This window comes from Sceloporus occidentalis, unplaced genomic scaffold (genome assembly GCF_023333645.1).
Source record: "Sceloporus occidentalis isolate IW3139 unplaced genomic scaffold, rSceOcc1.0.p SCAF_32, whole genome shotgun sequence".
Classification (NCBI taxonomy): Eukaryota; Metazoa; Chordata; class Lepidosauria; order Squamata; family Phrynosomatidae; genus Sceloporus; species Sceloporus occidentalis.
Window position 1 is genome coordinate 106,817 of NW_028317012.1, and position 18,015 is coordinate 124,831.

The window sequence follows — 18,015 nt, forward strand, 5'->3', positions numbered from 1 at the left end:
AATTTTAAGATATAAAACACTATTCCTACATCAAAGCTTCAGTTAAATTCCATGTTGGGCTATGGTTATCAAACTGGGAATCAAGGCTGAAAACCTGCCAAGCTTTCAGGATCCCTCTAATGAAGATGTAATCAGGCCATGTAACATCCTTAAACCCTGTGTTGATTGAGTTCCTTAAGGACTGGAATTAGATACATCTGATTTACATGGTGGTCCAGATGTTTGTTGATGATTGAATCCCATCTTTTCTAATAACTTTAAGAATGAATAAACCTTCAGCTACATGGCCAAAATATTTAGGCATCTTCTCCCTTCTTGGTGGATTCTTGAGAAATATATATATATAATATATTTATATTATTTATATATAATTCAGAGATCAGTATGTATTATATCATCAGCCATCAATTACATCAACTCTGTATGTCTGTATTACAACAAGTTTATTTAGAGCTACAACCAAGTTGTGACAAAACTAGCGGATTTGCCTGATGTTGAAACAACAGTTGGTGCTCCATTCATCCAAATCTGCGTTTAGTGGTTCTGTGCCATTCCTACCTCCTGAACGGAGACACTATATATAACATCTTCAACTGTTCTATAATCCAGACCCAGTACAGAAAGCTCGGTTCCTGTACAAAATGCTTTACCCCAGAACTCGTCATTTAAAATTCTTATCCAAAAACCAATCGGTTATTATTTTTGAAAAACTGAAATTAGTGCTCTTCCCTGGACAAGAAAGAAATTTAGAGATTTTATATTTGCCCAAAAAAACCCCATTTCCTTATACTGGTTTACTTTGGCTTAGCACTAGAAATAGGAATGCTTAAAGCACCTCCTAGTGGCAAAAACAAGTATGAACAGTAGACTTGTGCATTCGTCTTCGGGCGAACATGAAAACGAGCAGGAAGAGTCCGCTTTTTGTTCGTTCCGAAGGAACGTAGAACAGAATCCAGTGCCGGCAAGACGTAGGCAAAGACGAAGACTCACAACCACGAATAATCGAAGATTTTTTTTCCCCGAAGACGAGCACGAAGCCTTTGAGGCTTTTATTTGCCAGTGTAGCAATTGACTGGATTATGGGGAGAAGAGGCCATATCATTAACCCCTATCTCACTGCATCTTTATTATGTATGCATTCATGTGATTCAGACTTTGACCACTAGAGGGAGACAAAGTTTACAATTTACAATATATTCTGGGCTCACATTATGCTGTGTATTTACACAAATTTAATCTTGTTTTGCTCCTAGAAAACAGGTCATCTCCCAAATTGAGACAGTTGAGAAGTATGAGGCTATGTTTGTGTAGTCAGTTGAGTTTAACTTTACTAAGAGAAGTGTGCAAGTGGAACAGCCACCCAGCAGAGGTAGTAGATGTTAATACAATGGGGGAATTTAAATATGAATGGAAAAGGCATATGACTTCTGAAGACAAAGACTGATTACATTTTGAGTCTTTTCATCAAGAAAAAAGGCAGATTAGGTGGGCTAAATGGGTCGGATCTGCCATCAAATTCTATGTTTTAGCAGCACAAAAAAAAGGATTCTGGGAATTGACAACAAATTAGCTGTACTGTGGTTTTAATATTAATACCTACTGGGGGTTTTGAAGCCCTAAATCTTCCAGCAATGTGTGTAAGCAAAACATGTTTACAAAACTAACCATATCAACAAATAAATATGTCTAACCACTTACATAAATACCACCGAATAACCCACAAAGTCAAAAAGAGATACAAATATGTCCCCCTTCGGCTTTTCTAATTGTTACTCTATAGCAACCAGAGACTGATATATATAGCTATATATATACATACATTTACACATACATACACGATTAAATACAGATTAAATACATACATACAATGAAATAGAAATATAAAAGACAGTGATTATACTGGGAGTAAATCAGCTTCCATCTCATCTGTAACAAAAGTCCAACTGGTTTTGCTGAATTTGATCCTTCTCAGACACTGTACTGCATCCAGCAGCTTTCCCCTCCTCTTTGTGTACAGCCCATGTATGCACTGTTGCTAGTGACCTCTCCATGAACACAAGAGACTGCGGAGGTAAAGATACTTTTTGAGTGTGTGTGTGTGTGTGTCCATGCGTATATGTGTGTAGTGTGTAGTGTGTATGTAGTGTGTGATACATTAATTGCACAGCAGCAGAAGTCAGGCTTGGGATTTGGTGTTTAGCAGTAATGATGTTGTAAGTGAATTGTGTTTACTAATGTATATGGTGTATATGTAGCTGCTGTGTAGTACACACCGTGGATCTATACACGATTGTATGTCAGAGATCTCCCAGAAACCAGGGGTTAAAAGCTACTAAAGTTTAAGCACCTAAAATCTGTGTGTTTAATAAAAACTCTATTTCAGCCCCATTTTTGTTGATGTACACGTACCCGCGTAATGTCATATACGGTTGCCATGGATCCTACGTTTTTCCTGCTGGGATTCAAAATGTTTGCTCTTGTTGACTGTAAATGAGCAACATTGTTTATCAACAAAATTCCGAGAATAGAACCCAACTGTATTTCTCGTATGTACCTGCGATATGCATATTATCTTTTTTTTTTTTTTTGCCGGCACCATTATTTTATCTTTTAATACTACAATTTTTTAAGCCTACAATTTTGTTACATGTCGTTGCCATCACTGTTGTTGAATAAATTGTGTTTTTTTAAAGTTTGCCAGTCTTTGCAGAAATGATGTATTTTTGATACTAAGGAGAAATATTGCTAGTACTCATACAAACATCGGCATTCTGCAGTGTTCTAGACCAGTGTTCTAGACCATTGGTTACATGTTGGCCACACTTGAGAACAGATCTAGAAAACTGTCATAGTGAGAATACTGTCAGTAGGAAAATGTAAGATGTGTTGCTTTTTGTTTCTAAAATTACAACTTTTATTCACTCTCTTTTAGGCTCTTATGGGACATTTCAAAACCTGAACGGAGGTGCGGGCTTGGAGCCCGGAACCTCTCTCCTCGTAGACCATGTCAGAAACTGCATGAGATCCTCTAAACCAATTGACTTAATAGCGGTCATGGACAATAGTTACTGAATTCCTATCAGGAGCTTCCAGCAACCGGCCTTATAGGCTGGTTAACCTCTGGTGAGTTTGAGTCTGGTGCTAATGGTGGCCGTGTGGCCGTAGGGCTACAGAGTCCCTTATGAATAACATATGGGTGAGTTTACACTTCAAATTCTGGCTTGATAAGTGTTCTTTGTTCTAATTCCGCTGACATTTTCTTAGATGACTCTTTGCAAGAAGCAGTCTACAAAGTCGGAGCAGCTACAGAAGCCGAGTGGTCATGCCACCACCGAACCCTCGCAGCATTCGAGGAAGAATGGTTGGAGCTGGCCTCCACACCCCTTGCAGTTTGTTGCTTGGACCACATACATATTTTTCACCATCGTAGCATTTGGCGTTCTCCTTCCCCTCCTGCCTCAAAATTGGCTGGCGGCCGGTTACATTGTATCCTTTTTTTGTTGAATGGTTACGCAATAGCAGGGAATCCGAATCAAAAGAACAAAGCTTAAATAACTAAACCAAATTTAGGCTTGATGTGATTTTGACTGTATTTTAAATATTTGAATAATAATTGACATGGCTTGGGGAGTTTAACTCCAAGATCAAAAGAGCAGCGGTTGTTGCTATTGATGTTATTGCACCTTAGCCACATTCGCAGTGTACGGGTGCCCTGTTTGCTTTTCACCTTGTTGTCCACTTGCTGGCTGTATCCATCGACCCAGCTGATGACAGCGTTCGTGCCAAGAACTCCACCGGTCCCCTTCCAGCGTTTGACCGCAGCAAACATGCTCACGTCATCGAAAACATGCACTGTTACATCTGCGAGGTGGACGTGTACGTACTTTAAATCTTCAAATATCAGCTCCAGGGTTGGCTCGACAAAAGTCATAGATGGGTGGGTTAAGACACTCATAAAGTACCTTAATACTCATTCTACTTGGCAAGGCGGTCCCTTTAAGTTTATAATTATATGGTATACTGGGGTAGACGTTCTTCTGGTCCTTCTGCAGAAATCCAGGTTATTGATGGAACAGATTTTGACCTTGTCTTTGCAGTGGCTCCAAATCAAAACACTGCAGTATATGCAATAAGTGCGTCAGCAGCTTTGATCACCACTGCAAGTGGCTTAACAACTGCGTGGGTGGAAAAAATTACTGGTACGTACGTATACATACCGTCACATTCTAATTAGATTAACAGAATCATTCCTTAAAAGCAATATAATGCATAGAAGTACTGATTTTTCTTTCTTTCTTTAAATCATAATTGGCATGTATCTGAGATAACTATTCTGACCAGGGTTTTATTACGGGTCAGTCATTTTTAAATGTCACATATCTGAACTTTTAAACTTAAAGCGAAGTCTAAGATATTTTTTTTTCTATGTCTTCAACAGGTTGTTTTTCAACTGCCTCATCTCTGCGCTCCTTGGCACCTTCCTCCTTACTGGGGTTTCATCGTTTGTATTTGCGGCCGTCTTCATTAATCCGCGGTTATTAAGATCCAACATTTACTATCAAGGTCCGTTTGTAATTAAAAATAAATAAATCCACAGATCTCGATAAAAGCCATTACGGATCTGTGTACGCATGCCGCCTGGGGCGAAGGTTAAAATTCCCCCCCCCCCCCCCTGCCGACACCCGTGGTCATTAACTACCCTTCCTCTCCCTGCCTATTATCTACAACCCCCCCCCCCCGTTGTATGTCACTTACCTTACGTCTCCCTGCCCGGTCTCGGTGCGCTGCTTTACTGCTGAGCGGCGGAAATGACGTCATCTTCCGGCGGTCAGCATTACAAGTCGGCACCGAGACCGAGCTAGAGGGCTCGCAGAGGAGAGAGAGGGGCGCCGAGCGGGTACTGACAACTTGGTAAGTGAAAACCACTCGGCGCCCTCTCTATCCTCCGCTTTAATTAAAAAAAAAAAAAGGCGCTTGGGGCGGCCGCCTTTTCAAAATTGCCCCACCCTGCTCCACGGTAGGGCCGGCCCTGAGTACAGGGTAGTAGTAATAGCTGTGATTACTGGTATGTAAAATTAGAATGAGAAGAACATGGTGGGTAACGTTCAGCAGCATTTATTTTGTTCACCATTTTTCCTAAGCCCATTCTTCTGCACCAGACTACAATCTTACATCAGATGGACTTGTGATGTCTTTATTATTGTGATCTAATACAGTTTTATTTGATATTATACTGAATATTTGCTGCTTAATAAGTAGCCGAGTGACTATGTTAATGTCTATCTGCATGCATCTTCATATCTTTTGTATGATTTCTGTTTTCTAGATGCTAAGAATGGGTGTGACGTGTGGTACGTCTTTCCCCCAGCAGCCCCGGTGGAAACTCAGACTCCAGTCATACTGGTGCTCGCAGGCGTCGTTTCTTTTACGGGACTCATCACTATCATTCTAATAGGGCAGCTGCTCTGCTTTCACATCTACCTCCGTACGTATTGTATACCAGAAAACCTATACAACTTTTTTTTTTTGTTTTTTTTACATATTACTGATTGTCCTTAAACACAAACACAGTAAGAACTCAACAGAGGAGAGCATAGAAACAGTTGTGTATTCTGGCCTAGAGCGGCAGACAGTCAATTGACCTCTTGGGCGGCCATGCTGCCTGTTCAGCAAGCCAGTTTAAAGGGAGATTATCGATCTCCCCAAACAACACACTAACGCCATGGAGGACTGTGCCGAGTTGCACCACAAGGTGGAGGGCCGGGATTTGATGTCATATCCCGGCGCTCAGGAGTAAGGACTGCAGCACAGAGGGGGCGCTGGTGGAGCTGCCCAGGGTTTGTCCATGAAGAACAGACAATCATGCTACCAGGAGATGAGTGGCAGGGCCAAGAGTCTTGTCTGAGGTTGTAATGCAGACACAGAAGTCTGAGAGTTTCAGCTCTTCTTCAACAGAACAAATGTTGCAGCAATAACGCCACAATGCAGTTTTGTCCTTAACTCCACAGTGTACAACAGACTAAGCACCTACGATTATATAATGCGCCGACGGCAAAGCGAGGATATAAAATCGAGCGAGAGGCAGCTCGAAGAAGGTAGCACACCTCCAACAGGCCGGATCGACATGCAGGTATAGTAAACCCCATAAATTAAATAAGTGAAGAATTTTATAGTATCTATAAAGACAGATTTCATATTTTGGTTTATCCAATTTTGCTCCTTAGGAGATATTGAATGCTGAAGACGTATTGCATGAGAACTCTGTTGAAAAAAAAGAGGACTTTACATCAGGTCTGCAGGATACAGGGTGAGTGAAAGCTTTGTTCATAACTTGTTTTGCATGCTCCATTCTCATAAATTAATGTCAGCTCCTTATGTTATGCTGCTAATCTGTTTACAAGTGTCTCACTGTTAATAATTCTGTTTAGCTGCCCGATATTGCCCAAAGATGGTGATAATTTGAATGGAGATCTCGGGATCGACCATCAGCCCTCGTCAAAAGTATTGAGAAAAAACACCAAGGTCTGTATCCATTTCATCTTCCTGCTAAGTAGTATATCTTATATGTTTATACGGAAACAGTGGTACATCCGAACAGAATTATAAAAAGTAGACATACTCAACACATTAGATAATAAAAATGGCTTTTTCCACCAAATTATAATATTTTCAACATCAACATCAACAGCAACAAACTCCACCACAAAATGCAACCAGTCCAATATGGTAGCCAGATACATTTGTAACGATCCCACCATGTGTTTAGTACTTCTGTTCTAAGTTGGAATGAATGGGGCTATCTGTTTGTGGCAAAATAATCATTTGCCGTGTAATTTATTTTGGACTAGGGGGTTCATTTGTACTTTAAAACAACCTCAGAAACAAGAGAAGCCCAGAAGAAAAAAGCTCACCTCCTCTTCAATAGGCTAGGTGTGGCTAGGCTTCTTGAAACTACATATGCAAAGCAGTAACTCTCATTTGCTTTAACATGCTAATAGAAGAAGAAAAGAAAATCCAAAAAATCCAATAAAGTGTCACCAGATGTAGCTCAACAACCTTGTGAAGAGGAACCTCCCCGTCCTGACCTCCTGCCCCCTCGGACAAATAATGGTAAGAATGATACAAAAACGTTTTGTGCGACCCACCTTAGATACCTGGATGTGAATATATAAAATACAGTCAGTGGCGACTCTAGAAACAATATATAGGGGGGGCACACAAGATACCACAGTCAAACTGGGGGGGCATTCATAATTTCCAAAAGTAATGTGCTATGGAATGATACTTTTGTTATTTGGGCTAAAATAATACTTGATCATGGGAAGCCTGAAGCCACAATTGAGTGCGACTAATCCTTGAAATAAATATTATAACACAATAAATAACTTTTCCACTAAATGATTTCAGGGCCTTGAACATTTTGTCCCCTGAAGTCACTACAACTTCAGGAGGGCATTTTATCTCTGGATAAATATAAATTAAATAATTCCTACTGTAAGTTAAGTGTCAGGAACAGATGACCAAACACACACACCAACACCCAGACACACACACCAACACAGGCTCTGTCACACCAACACCCAGACACACACACCAACACAGGCTCTGTCACACCGACACTCAGACACACACACCAGGACAGGCTCTGCGACACCGACAACCAAACATACACACACACACCAGGACAGGCTCTGCCACACAGACACCCACACACACCAGGACAGGCTCTACCACACTGACAACTGAACACACACATCAGGACAGGCTCTTCCACACCCACATCCAAACACACACACACACGGACAGGCTCTGACACACTGACACCCAAACACACACCCTAGGACAAGCTCTGCCACACTGACAACTGAACACACACACCAGGACAGGCTCTGCCACACCAACACCCAAACATACACCAGGACAGGCTCTGCCACACCAACACCTATACACACACACCCGAGGACAGGCTCAGCTACACTGATAACCAAAAACACACAAACAGCAGGACACAATCCACGTCACAGACATCTGCATCAGGATGGATTTTAGTGTTTTTGCCCCTGCTGCCCATATATATTAATATTAGCCCCAGTTGCCGATAGCAGGTATGGATCAACACATTAACACACAAACCAAGCTTTGTATGGATAGATCAACTGAAATTCACTTGTGATCTCAGCACTGAAGGTATATATCAAATAAACAGAATCAGACATACAAATCCTGTATTTGCAGGTATACAATAGTATATGAAACGTAGCATTGCAGGTATAGATCAAATAAATACATGGAAACAGCATTGCAGGTATTAACTGAATAAGACATATTAACCCTGTATTTGCAGGTATACATAAATAATGTATGGAAATATATAGATATGGATCTACAGAATAACGCAAAAACCCAGCTTTGCAGGTAAAGATCAATTGGAATTCACATAAAAACACGTCATTAAAGGTATATTTAAAACCCCCTAAATTACAGGCATAGATCACAGGTTGCACACCCCAAAGCCAGCCCTGCCGTCCACACTGCCCACACAGCAATCACACTCCTATCATACCCAGGCAACCAGTAAATGCTGGTACCTAGGCATGATGGGACTGTGCTTGCTGTGATTGCTGTTAGCAATCACACTCCTATCATGCCAGGTCAGCCAGTACATGCTGGTACAGGGTGGCTGTAAGTGATGTGTAGACCCCATACTGCTGGCAGCATCAATACACAAGGGGGGCAGCTAGCTAGGTTTTAGCATGTACTGGCTGACTTGGCATGATAGGAGTGTGATTGCTAACAGCAATCAAAGTCCCATCATGCCTAGGTTCCAGCACTTACACATCCAACCAGTAAATGCTGGAACCTAGGCATGATGGGACTATGATTGCTGTTAGCAATCACACTCCTATCATGCCAAGTCAGCCAGTACATGCTGGTACATGGTGGCTTTAAGTGATGTGCAGACCCCATACTGCTGGCAGCATCAATACACAAGGGGTGCAGCTAGCTAGGTTTCAGCATGTACTGGCTGACTTGGCATGATAGGAGTGTGATTGCTAACTGCAATCAAAGTCCAATCATGCCTAGGTTCCAGCACTTACACATCCAACCAGTAAACGCTGAAACCTAGGCATGATGGGACTGTGATTGCTGTTAGCAGTCACACTCCTATCATGCCAAGTCAGCCAGTGTATGCTGGTACAGGGTGGCTGTAAGTGATGGGCAGACCCCAAACTGCTGGCAGCATCAATAGACAAGGGGGGCAGCTAGCTAGGTTTCAGCATGTACTGGCTGACTTGGCATGATAGGAGTTTGATTGCTAACAGCAATCAAAGTCCCATCATGCCTAGGTTCCAGCACTTACACATCCAACCAGTAAATGCTGAAACCTAGGCATGATGGGACTTTGATTGCTGTTAGCAATCACACTCCTATCATGCCAAGTCAGCCAGTACATGCTGGTACAGGGTGGCTGTAAGTGATGTGCAGACCCCATACTGCTGGCAGCATCCATAGACAAGGGGGGCAGCTAGCTAGGTTTCAGCATGTACTGGCTGACTTGGCATGATAGGAGTGTGATTGCTAACAGCAATCACAGTCCTATCATGCCTAGGTTCCAGCACTTACACATCCATGCTATCACACACACACTCATTCATTCACAGATTCATTCCCTCAATCACACATTCTCATTCAAACTCCCTCCCCACCCCTTACCTGCAGTGCAGCTCCTCGATGCCGCTCACAGACTTCAGCAGGGGGCGCGGCCTCCCTCTGCCTTCTCTGGTAAAGCACAGAGGAAGCGGGACTGGAGCGGAGTCATGTGATGTCACGTGAACTCTGCTAGGTTCCGCTTCCTCTATGCAGTACAGAAGACCCTCCCACAGGTAAGTAGCAGGGCTCTAGGTGCGGCCCGCGTAAGATCGGTTGCCTTGGCTGCCGATCTTACTCGGGCCGCACCTCTCTCTCCTCCGCGTTAAAAAAATAAATAAATTAAAAAAAAAAGAAAGACGGGATCCAAATTCGGCAGGGGGGCAACAGGGGGGGCAAGGATTAACCTAGGGGGGGCAATTGCCCCCCCTTGCCCCCCTGTAGCGACGCCACTGAATACAGTTAACAAATACTTCAAAATCATTTGTGTATTTCAGAACTTCCGGTTTCTCCTGAGCCTCCCAGCCTTTGTGCTCCACATGCGGCTTTACCACCTCAGCCCTTGCCTGTTTATGTTCCCATGCGCATGCAGCCAGTCCAAGCCTCCGGCCCACCCGCGGAGTATCATTCCGACTCTGCGGACTCAATGGAGGAGATCCCAGTGGCCCAGACCCACCTCGGGAGTTCTTCAATGAACAACATGTTTTTTAGCCAGCCAAGTCCTACAAATGTTCCGAACTTTTCTCACCATTATGAGCATGGACAATCTACCTACCAGTGGACAGTACCTAAACATCAACAATTTGTGGTGCTTCGAGATACCAGCCCTATCTTTGTTAGTGACACAAGTGGGGATCCTTTACCCAGTGGCCCTTTTGATCCCAATTAATGCAGAGGACAATCTGTCCCAGTTCAGTTGATGTTGTTTTATGCAGAATACATTTTTTTACTTGAAACAGCATGATTTTTTATTCTTTTTTTTTTACTAGTGGAATGTTAAAATTAAGGTTAAAAATCACTATTATTACTACTAAAGGTGAACTGCCAAAAATGTTTGCTGATTATGAGTGCATCACAGTGTTCTGCAATCCTTATGTTCATAATAATGCAAATAGCAACAGCGGGAACTGTACTTATAAACGAAAAAATGCTTAGGTCAAAAGTCACAAAAACGTTAAACTCCATTTTTAACTGGCCGATAGTGCCCCGTGTTTACTCGATTTGCCTCTGCAAGAGCAGATTTTAAGGCAGGAGCCTTAACGTGCCAGGGTTGCCTAGTCACCCCCATTCCAAATAATAGCACCTAAATATTTACATATTAGCAGGTATGCTAAAAACTAAAGCTCCCTCCCCACCTCTAACTACTACAGAGGGCTTCTCAAAACAATCAAATAATTAAAGACTTTTAGGTTTGTTAGATATGGCAAATATGTAAAATTTACTACTACTACGTAGGTATGGAGACCAACAACAGAGCTTCGCCCAAGGCCCAGACCAGCGACTCTGCAGAGCGTTACAGCAATGCAAAGTTTTGGGGGACACATAAAAGTTCTTCAGAACATCAGACACAAGAAATTCAAAGGCTGTTCTTTCAGCACTTTATGCAGCATACACGCACACACCATTACTCCAACATGATTTAGTTTTGTCTTATCTCCAAAAACTAAGCATTTATGACTATATATCACACCGGTGGCACCAGGAAGGCATTTAAATCTGCAACAGACGTCCAGAAGAGGGCAGTGTAGCACCAACAGGCAGGTGCTGAAAATGTTTTACCCCATACGTTTGGGTAGTCACAAGGTATACGGTATATGTATAACCAGACGATATTATGGAGTCCAAAGATGAAGCACTAAAATTGGGGACTGGCAACTCCATTTAAAACAACCTATCATAGAACTGCCAGTTTGGCAACGTGGACAGAAGAAAATAAACATAAAAAGTAATTTAAAAAACCCCAGCAGAACAGCAAACATCTTAAAATGCATTAAAATTGCTGAAGCATTTTTATACAACACTACAGAAGCAACAATTCTACATACAATTTCTTCCTATATCATCTATGACCCTGTATTCTCTTGTATTATTTCATTCATATTGTGACGCAAAACAATGCTGTTGATAGAAATGTGCTTTTACCGTCATACAACTGATTTTAGACCATACCAAGTGCTCTCTACTAATCATTTCCCATCTAGACTACTGTAACTCTTAACTCATTGCTCTTTCAGCTTCACATATATCTCCAGAAAATCCACCCTCTACTCAGCCATCAGAGAACTGTTATGTTCCTCAAGAACACCTTTCAATCCCATTTTAGCACAGACGCCTTGGCTTCCTATAAAACATCACATCACCTTCAAAACCCTCCTTCTTGGCTTTTCAGAACTCATCCCGTTTTGATATACCGCTCTATTCCTACATGCCCGATCCATAATGGCTTAACAGCTCCATGATATCTTATCCCTGTATCATATCCACTAGACATTCATCAAGCTTCCAACTGTTCATAACTTCAAAAGCAAGCTAAATAACTCCTTTCATTAATTGTTTCTTACATATTATGATTTCACATTCCCTATTAGAACCCCTGGCACAGACCCAAAACAAGTAATATAAAAGATGTTAGATTTCGGACGATCCTGCATAAAACTAGCTGGTCCAACGCAAGGACCTTTATCTTTTAAGCTCCAATTTCATGCAAAAAAAAAAAAAAAAAAAGCTAAGAAGGTTGTATATAATATCTTTTCTGCACAAAAGATGACACATAATACTCAGTTTTATACACAGGAGAAGAAAACTATGCTTGTTAAAATGTCTAAACTCGGTTATATCATGAGAGGCATTAGACTGCCAGCTTATTCTTAATCTCACTTAGCAACCAGATACAAACAAAGTGGGAAAAATACAGAACTGTGCATGATGACTGTATTGAAATATGATGATTGCCTGCCTTTAATCTTCACCTTAAAGTTCTAAATGATGGGAGGAAACCTCAAGCCGTTAAAAGACGCCTTTAGAGAAAGACAGCGCGAGTTCTACCAACCAGTCAGGTTGGGTCTATGGAATGAGCTGAGCTAACATAACCCGTACCGGGTGACTGCGACAGATGTTGCCTAAAGTAGGCCAATTTGCAGAAAGCTAGATAAAAAAATAACCCTCTATCATATAAGAATTTTAAATGTTTCAGTTGTAAGATCGCAACAGAAATAAAAGCCACCTGTACAGATCCACCTAATGGTCATTGTAGTCCTTAAAGGGTTAAATTCTACTTAATTGGAATGATCATTTAAAGTATATCTTCTTAACATTCTAGCGAAAAACAATGAATCATTTGTCTAAATGGAACAACGCCTTGAACCCATGACCTCCAGTCAAATGGTCCACCAACGCATGGTCAGCTCCAGGGGCTGAGGACTAAGTAGCCTCCTTGGATGTTTCTCATACTTAATTAACAGTTAATGTTACGCTCAATGCTGGTATTTTTGGAAATATGGGTAAGACCACCAGTGATCATTAAAGGGGCCATGGTAACGACAGCCGTAATATATGTATCTGAGATGTATAGTGTCCAAAGGTCCTTGTTTCCAGACTAGTCCATGGAGGCACAGCTGAAACCATCTAATTACTACACTTTATGCTCTTCATGATGCTAAATACAAACTAATTGTCAATGCCATTCTAAAAATTCCCACCAACCTTTATACTTTATACAAGAATAATTAGATTGTTAGGATATATATATATATATACGTGTATATGACTAAAATGTCTCTAGATAGTATAAACAAATACCTAGGACCCGGAGCAGTAAATACGTTGTTACTGCCAGAATAGTCTTCTTTAGACCAGGTCCTATGTTACCTTTGGCATTGAGCTAGCATAGTGTTTAATGGGTAACATTACATGCCATGTTCCGCCGCAACGCTTTAAAATGAATTGCTACTAAATATGCAACTGGTGTCTGGTCTGGAGAAGAGTAAAACCAGCAACAGTCCTAAAATGGATTTTAAATTAGGTGCTAATTTAGGTGGAGGACACTTTTTTCCTACATAACCATGTCATCTCCTTGCCCATGAAAGCCTCTGCCCATTATCCGGACGTGAACAGACACTGCCCCGCCTAATAACTTTAGCAAATCTTTAGCTGAATTCCAAATATATTTACTTTAGATTCATTTCTATAGTTTAAATATAGTGAAGGATATCACAGTAACCAAATTTGAAGTATAATGCCAATGGGTCCAGTCATATGGAATACCTTATCCACATGGATGTATGGAGTATAATTTCAAGGAGATGCTGTGTACCGTGGGCAGAGCATGACGTGGCACCGATGCCACATTCTGACACATTGTAAGATTTTACAAAACGGATACCCTAACCCAACAGTCATTATCATAAAAAAACATAAGTACACAGTGACTGGATGGCTGATAAAACTCACGCAGAGTAATGGCTTTGGTAAGCTGAACTCGACTGGCTTCGTATCATAAAACACTCGAGCGCGGTGGCAGTTTATAGCTACTGAAATAGAATTACTGACAATGACGCTTTTGACGCCAACCAGTTTTCGTTATACGTTCCCCTAACAGAAGTGCATTTGTAGTCATTCTAAAAATCACTCAAATGACTTTCGTTCTGCTGCTCTTGCCAAGAACGGCTTTCCCTTCACACCCTCCGATGGCTCCTCTTTTAGTGCTTGGCTGCAGCATTTCGGTCCGGGGCAGCCGTTGCCTGAAGCAGAAAAGGCCCATTGATTTAGGTTTTGCCTCTCTGTTGCAAGGCACAAATATTTGATCACCATCCTGTAGGTATCTAGGGAGCCGCTTGTGTTTATACATCAAAGACTTGGAAAACATACCACTAATTGCCGATGTTAAGATTGCTGCCCATTGAACTTTTGATGAAAGGGGTTTGAGAAATAGGGGTGGGGAAAGGCACCCTTTAGAAACCAGTCACATACAACAGATAAATGCTCTTTATATATATATATATATGTATGTAAAGTAAACAGTGAGTATAGAGGAGAGCAATGTCATATTAGCTATGAATCATTATGGCCGGCCAGCTAACATCCCTCCGTCGCGTTACCAGTTCCAAATAGAAATGAGTAAGAAAAAGCAATTGGGCATTTCATTCCAACGGACACGAGACGGGAGAGCGTTTGGGCTATTTGGTGAAACATTGCAGGCCTATACTAGTGGTGTTTTTTGCTCTTAACGAATCAAACTTAACAGTTTTGTTCCATTCACAGTCTTCATACCATGACAATTTTGCCCTTGTGTCAAGGAGTCACAAATGTGGCAGAACCCAACTGTAGTGCTCTAGCAGCCCGAGGAACGAGCGGACCTTTGTTATATTTTCTGGAGCACTCATTTTATATTCTGCGTATGAATAGCTTGTTTATCTGCGGCCACAGAATTCTGTTTTGTCTACAAATTATGTATTTTTCTCAATTTCTCCATTATCTGTTTTCCACTGACCTTTGTACGACTTTGTAACACATTTTAAGACCAGTCTGCGGATTGTCTGCCGCAAACAAATCCGGAAGACAATATGTGATGGTGATGTTTGGTAAAAGTTGGTCTATCTTTCCTGTACCAGACCATGGGGGCTGATAAATGCCAAAAAACATTCAGTATTGGTGTTACCCTTTCTGGATATTAATAGTCAACAATTTGAATTATCTCCTGTTATCGGATGTGCTCAACAGTTTATCTATTACAGAACTTTGGGTTACTTTATAGAAAAACGAATGGTGTTTGGTAAAAAGTAAGCTTTTTTATTTGTAAAGTTCCTTCATTGTTGCTTGTCCTTACCGGCCCTAACATCTCTAATACAGGTAATAATCACCCCCAAAGTAAAGAAAGACTGCGTCAATTCTCAACACAGTTTGAGTACAAAGAGAAAGAATGGTGTAAGTTTTCCAACAGATCTCCAAAGTTTCTCCAACACAACTGGAGCACAGAAAGGATAACTAGTCCAATCATCCCATACACTGTTGAATGCTCAGTGAGATGTCTTTAACATGCCTCAAATACATAGAGGATAACAGGACCATATGCATCCATCACAGCTTAAGGGCAGAGAGGAGGACGGGTCCGAGCAGACATATTTACAGAAAACTCTGGCTGTTGGATGGTTAAATGGTTAAAGAGTATCTTCGCTATTGTCTGAGTCCATGGGTAAAGCGCGACTTAGCATTTTGGAGAACATCACTCTATCTGTAGTATTAAAATAAATACATTTAATGACATTGATAGCCAACTTATTGGATGTCCACAAGGGTTTCAGAGTCATCAATTTCTTTGGGCTACATAATTAAAAAACATATCTGGTTGAGATTAAACAGTGTTCAAAGCCAACGCACATAATCCCAATCATTTTTCATTTCTCTAGCAGGCATGAACTTTTAATTTTCATCTCTTCTTCTTGCTGCCAAGATGTTATTCTCCATGGTAATCTCCATGTAAACAAAAACAATACATAAACGATCTGTTCATCCTTTTTTTTTTCCAGATTTGTGTGATGGGCCTTGGATTTCAAATATATTTTCAAAGCGCTATTATTCACACAAAGAACAATCTGTGTTTAATTGGATTCTGTCGGCTGTAATCTATTCTTTACATAAGGCACGTAGAGGCTAAGTGTAGCACTTCAACTGACCGCTGATTTTGTGTACTTTGCTTGTATCTTAGCTACAAACTCAAGTTGGAACTTCTGTTGTCACCAACATCTGATAAGTTTAGCTATGTGTAGATTTGAAATGGGACCTTGCAAAGATGTGACTCAGAAAATGTTCAGATATTAACGGACCTTAGTATGATCCTAACTTTCAATAAAAAGGAATCGTTTAATGGGTATGCTCAGTTGCACGCTTAGCGAGCATAAAAACATAGCATAACCAGCCGTCAGTCACCCTTACACCAATAGCAGGAAAAACTTTAGAATGGAACTGTTTTGGCCATCTTTATATATTTTCGGCCACAGTTTTTCCATAATAATTATATTAATAACTACCCACAGAATATCTTGCCCCCCCTTCCATCAACTCCAGTGAACATGGTTTATTTCAGGCTTTTATTGCAGGAAATTATTATGATCATAATTCACCTCGCTATTCAATAAATTAACAGTTAAAAAAAATATAAAACATCTGCGGTTAATTCACTTCTCCATCTGAAGATTTTGTTAATGTGTAACTACGAGACACATAAAAAAACGGAGTTTCCCACTTCCTTAGATAACTTCTCCACCAAATCGCAGCTGCAATAACACTTCTCTAACATACGGTGGGCACACATGTATGTAAATCAGGCACCGAGAGATTCATTTCATTCAGAGTGCAGAGGAATCCTTCACCTGTTAACAATTAAGGCTGTGAATTCCAGTTCCGAGTGTTTAATGCGGCAACTGTTCCTAAGGAAACCGCACTCCCAGCGCCATTGCTGAGATCATAACAGGGTTATCCAACAGCTGGTGAGGATGTCTGTTAAGGGGAAGTGCTTACTCACTATCCACAGAAGTTTTAAGTGCAGCTTAATGCATACGATTATCTGCATTTTCCTTCAAAAATGTCATGTTGCCCACTCATGAACGCATTTGCCCCCTTCGCCAACCCCAACTACATGCCGTGCTGTAGAAGTGTTCAGTCGAACGACTCTCGTTGTGTGTGAAATCTCGTTCACAGGATGTGTAGTCAATGAAACGGCTTAGAATTGTCTCATGGGCCTCTTAAAAAGCCTATTATATGGCATAAGTCCACTTTACGGGTAATGCGCCGCCATCATACCTTCTCAAAATGCAAATGTCATGGAAATGTGGCTATATATATATCTAAAAATCAAAAACATTCTCCATGCTGTAACGAAGTTTTGTTCGTCTTCTTAATCAGGCAACGGCTATATTGTTGGGCAGTAAGGTGGGTTTCATGCCCATTATGTAGTCGTAACATAATTTACGTTGCTGTCACCACCTCCACTGCCGGTTATTTCTGTTCTGGTTAAGCTTTCTACAGAAGCACAAACACAATGAAACTCGACAGCTTTCCGTTCACGGACACAGCATGCCTTTATCAAACATCATGGCCATTATCAGCACTATTTTAGGGCGATCTGAATGGCACTGCCAATGCCAGATGTTAGAAAGCCATCATGCTGTACAAAAGGCACATTACTGAAATGCTTCTTGGCACTTTAGGCCAGGGCAGTATCAGTTACAACTGACAACATACAAATCTGTTACAAGACCGGAAATTCTGTAGCTGTGAAGAATATTCCAACAATAAGAATATCCTGCACGTGCAGGGGGGAAAGAAGGCATATACGACCTCCAGAGGGCAAGACTACCCAAGTAACATGGT

General features: G+C 41.2%; 1 protein-coding gene across 1 annotated transcript; it reads left to right on the forward strand.

Annotated features, from left to right (window-relative positions):
• The first annotated feature begins 2,416 nt into the window (after nt 1-2,416).
• LOC149298432 (palmitoyltransferase ZDHHC1-like) lies at nt 2,417-10,537 on the forward strand. Its single transcript, XM_089487274.1, has 12 exons — nt 2,417-2,486; nt 2,933-3,006; nt 3,265-3,486; nt 3,701-3,876; nt 4,098-4,199; nt 4,439-4,563; nt 5,327-5,485; nt 6,009-6,130; nt 6,225-6,307; nt 6,429-6,522; nt 6,999-7,110; nt 10,146-10,537. Exons 1-12 carry the CDS (start codon nt 2,417-2,419, stop codon nt 10,535-10,537), a joined length of 1,731 nt encoding a protein of 576 aa, XP_089343400.1.
• The last annotated feature ends 7,478 nt before the right edge of the window (nt 10,538-18,015 follow it).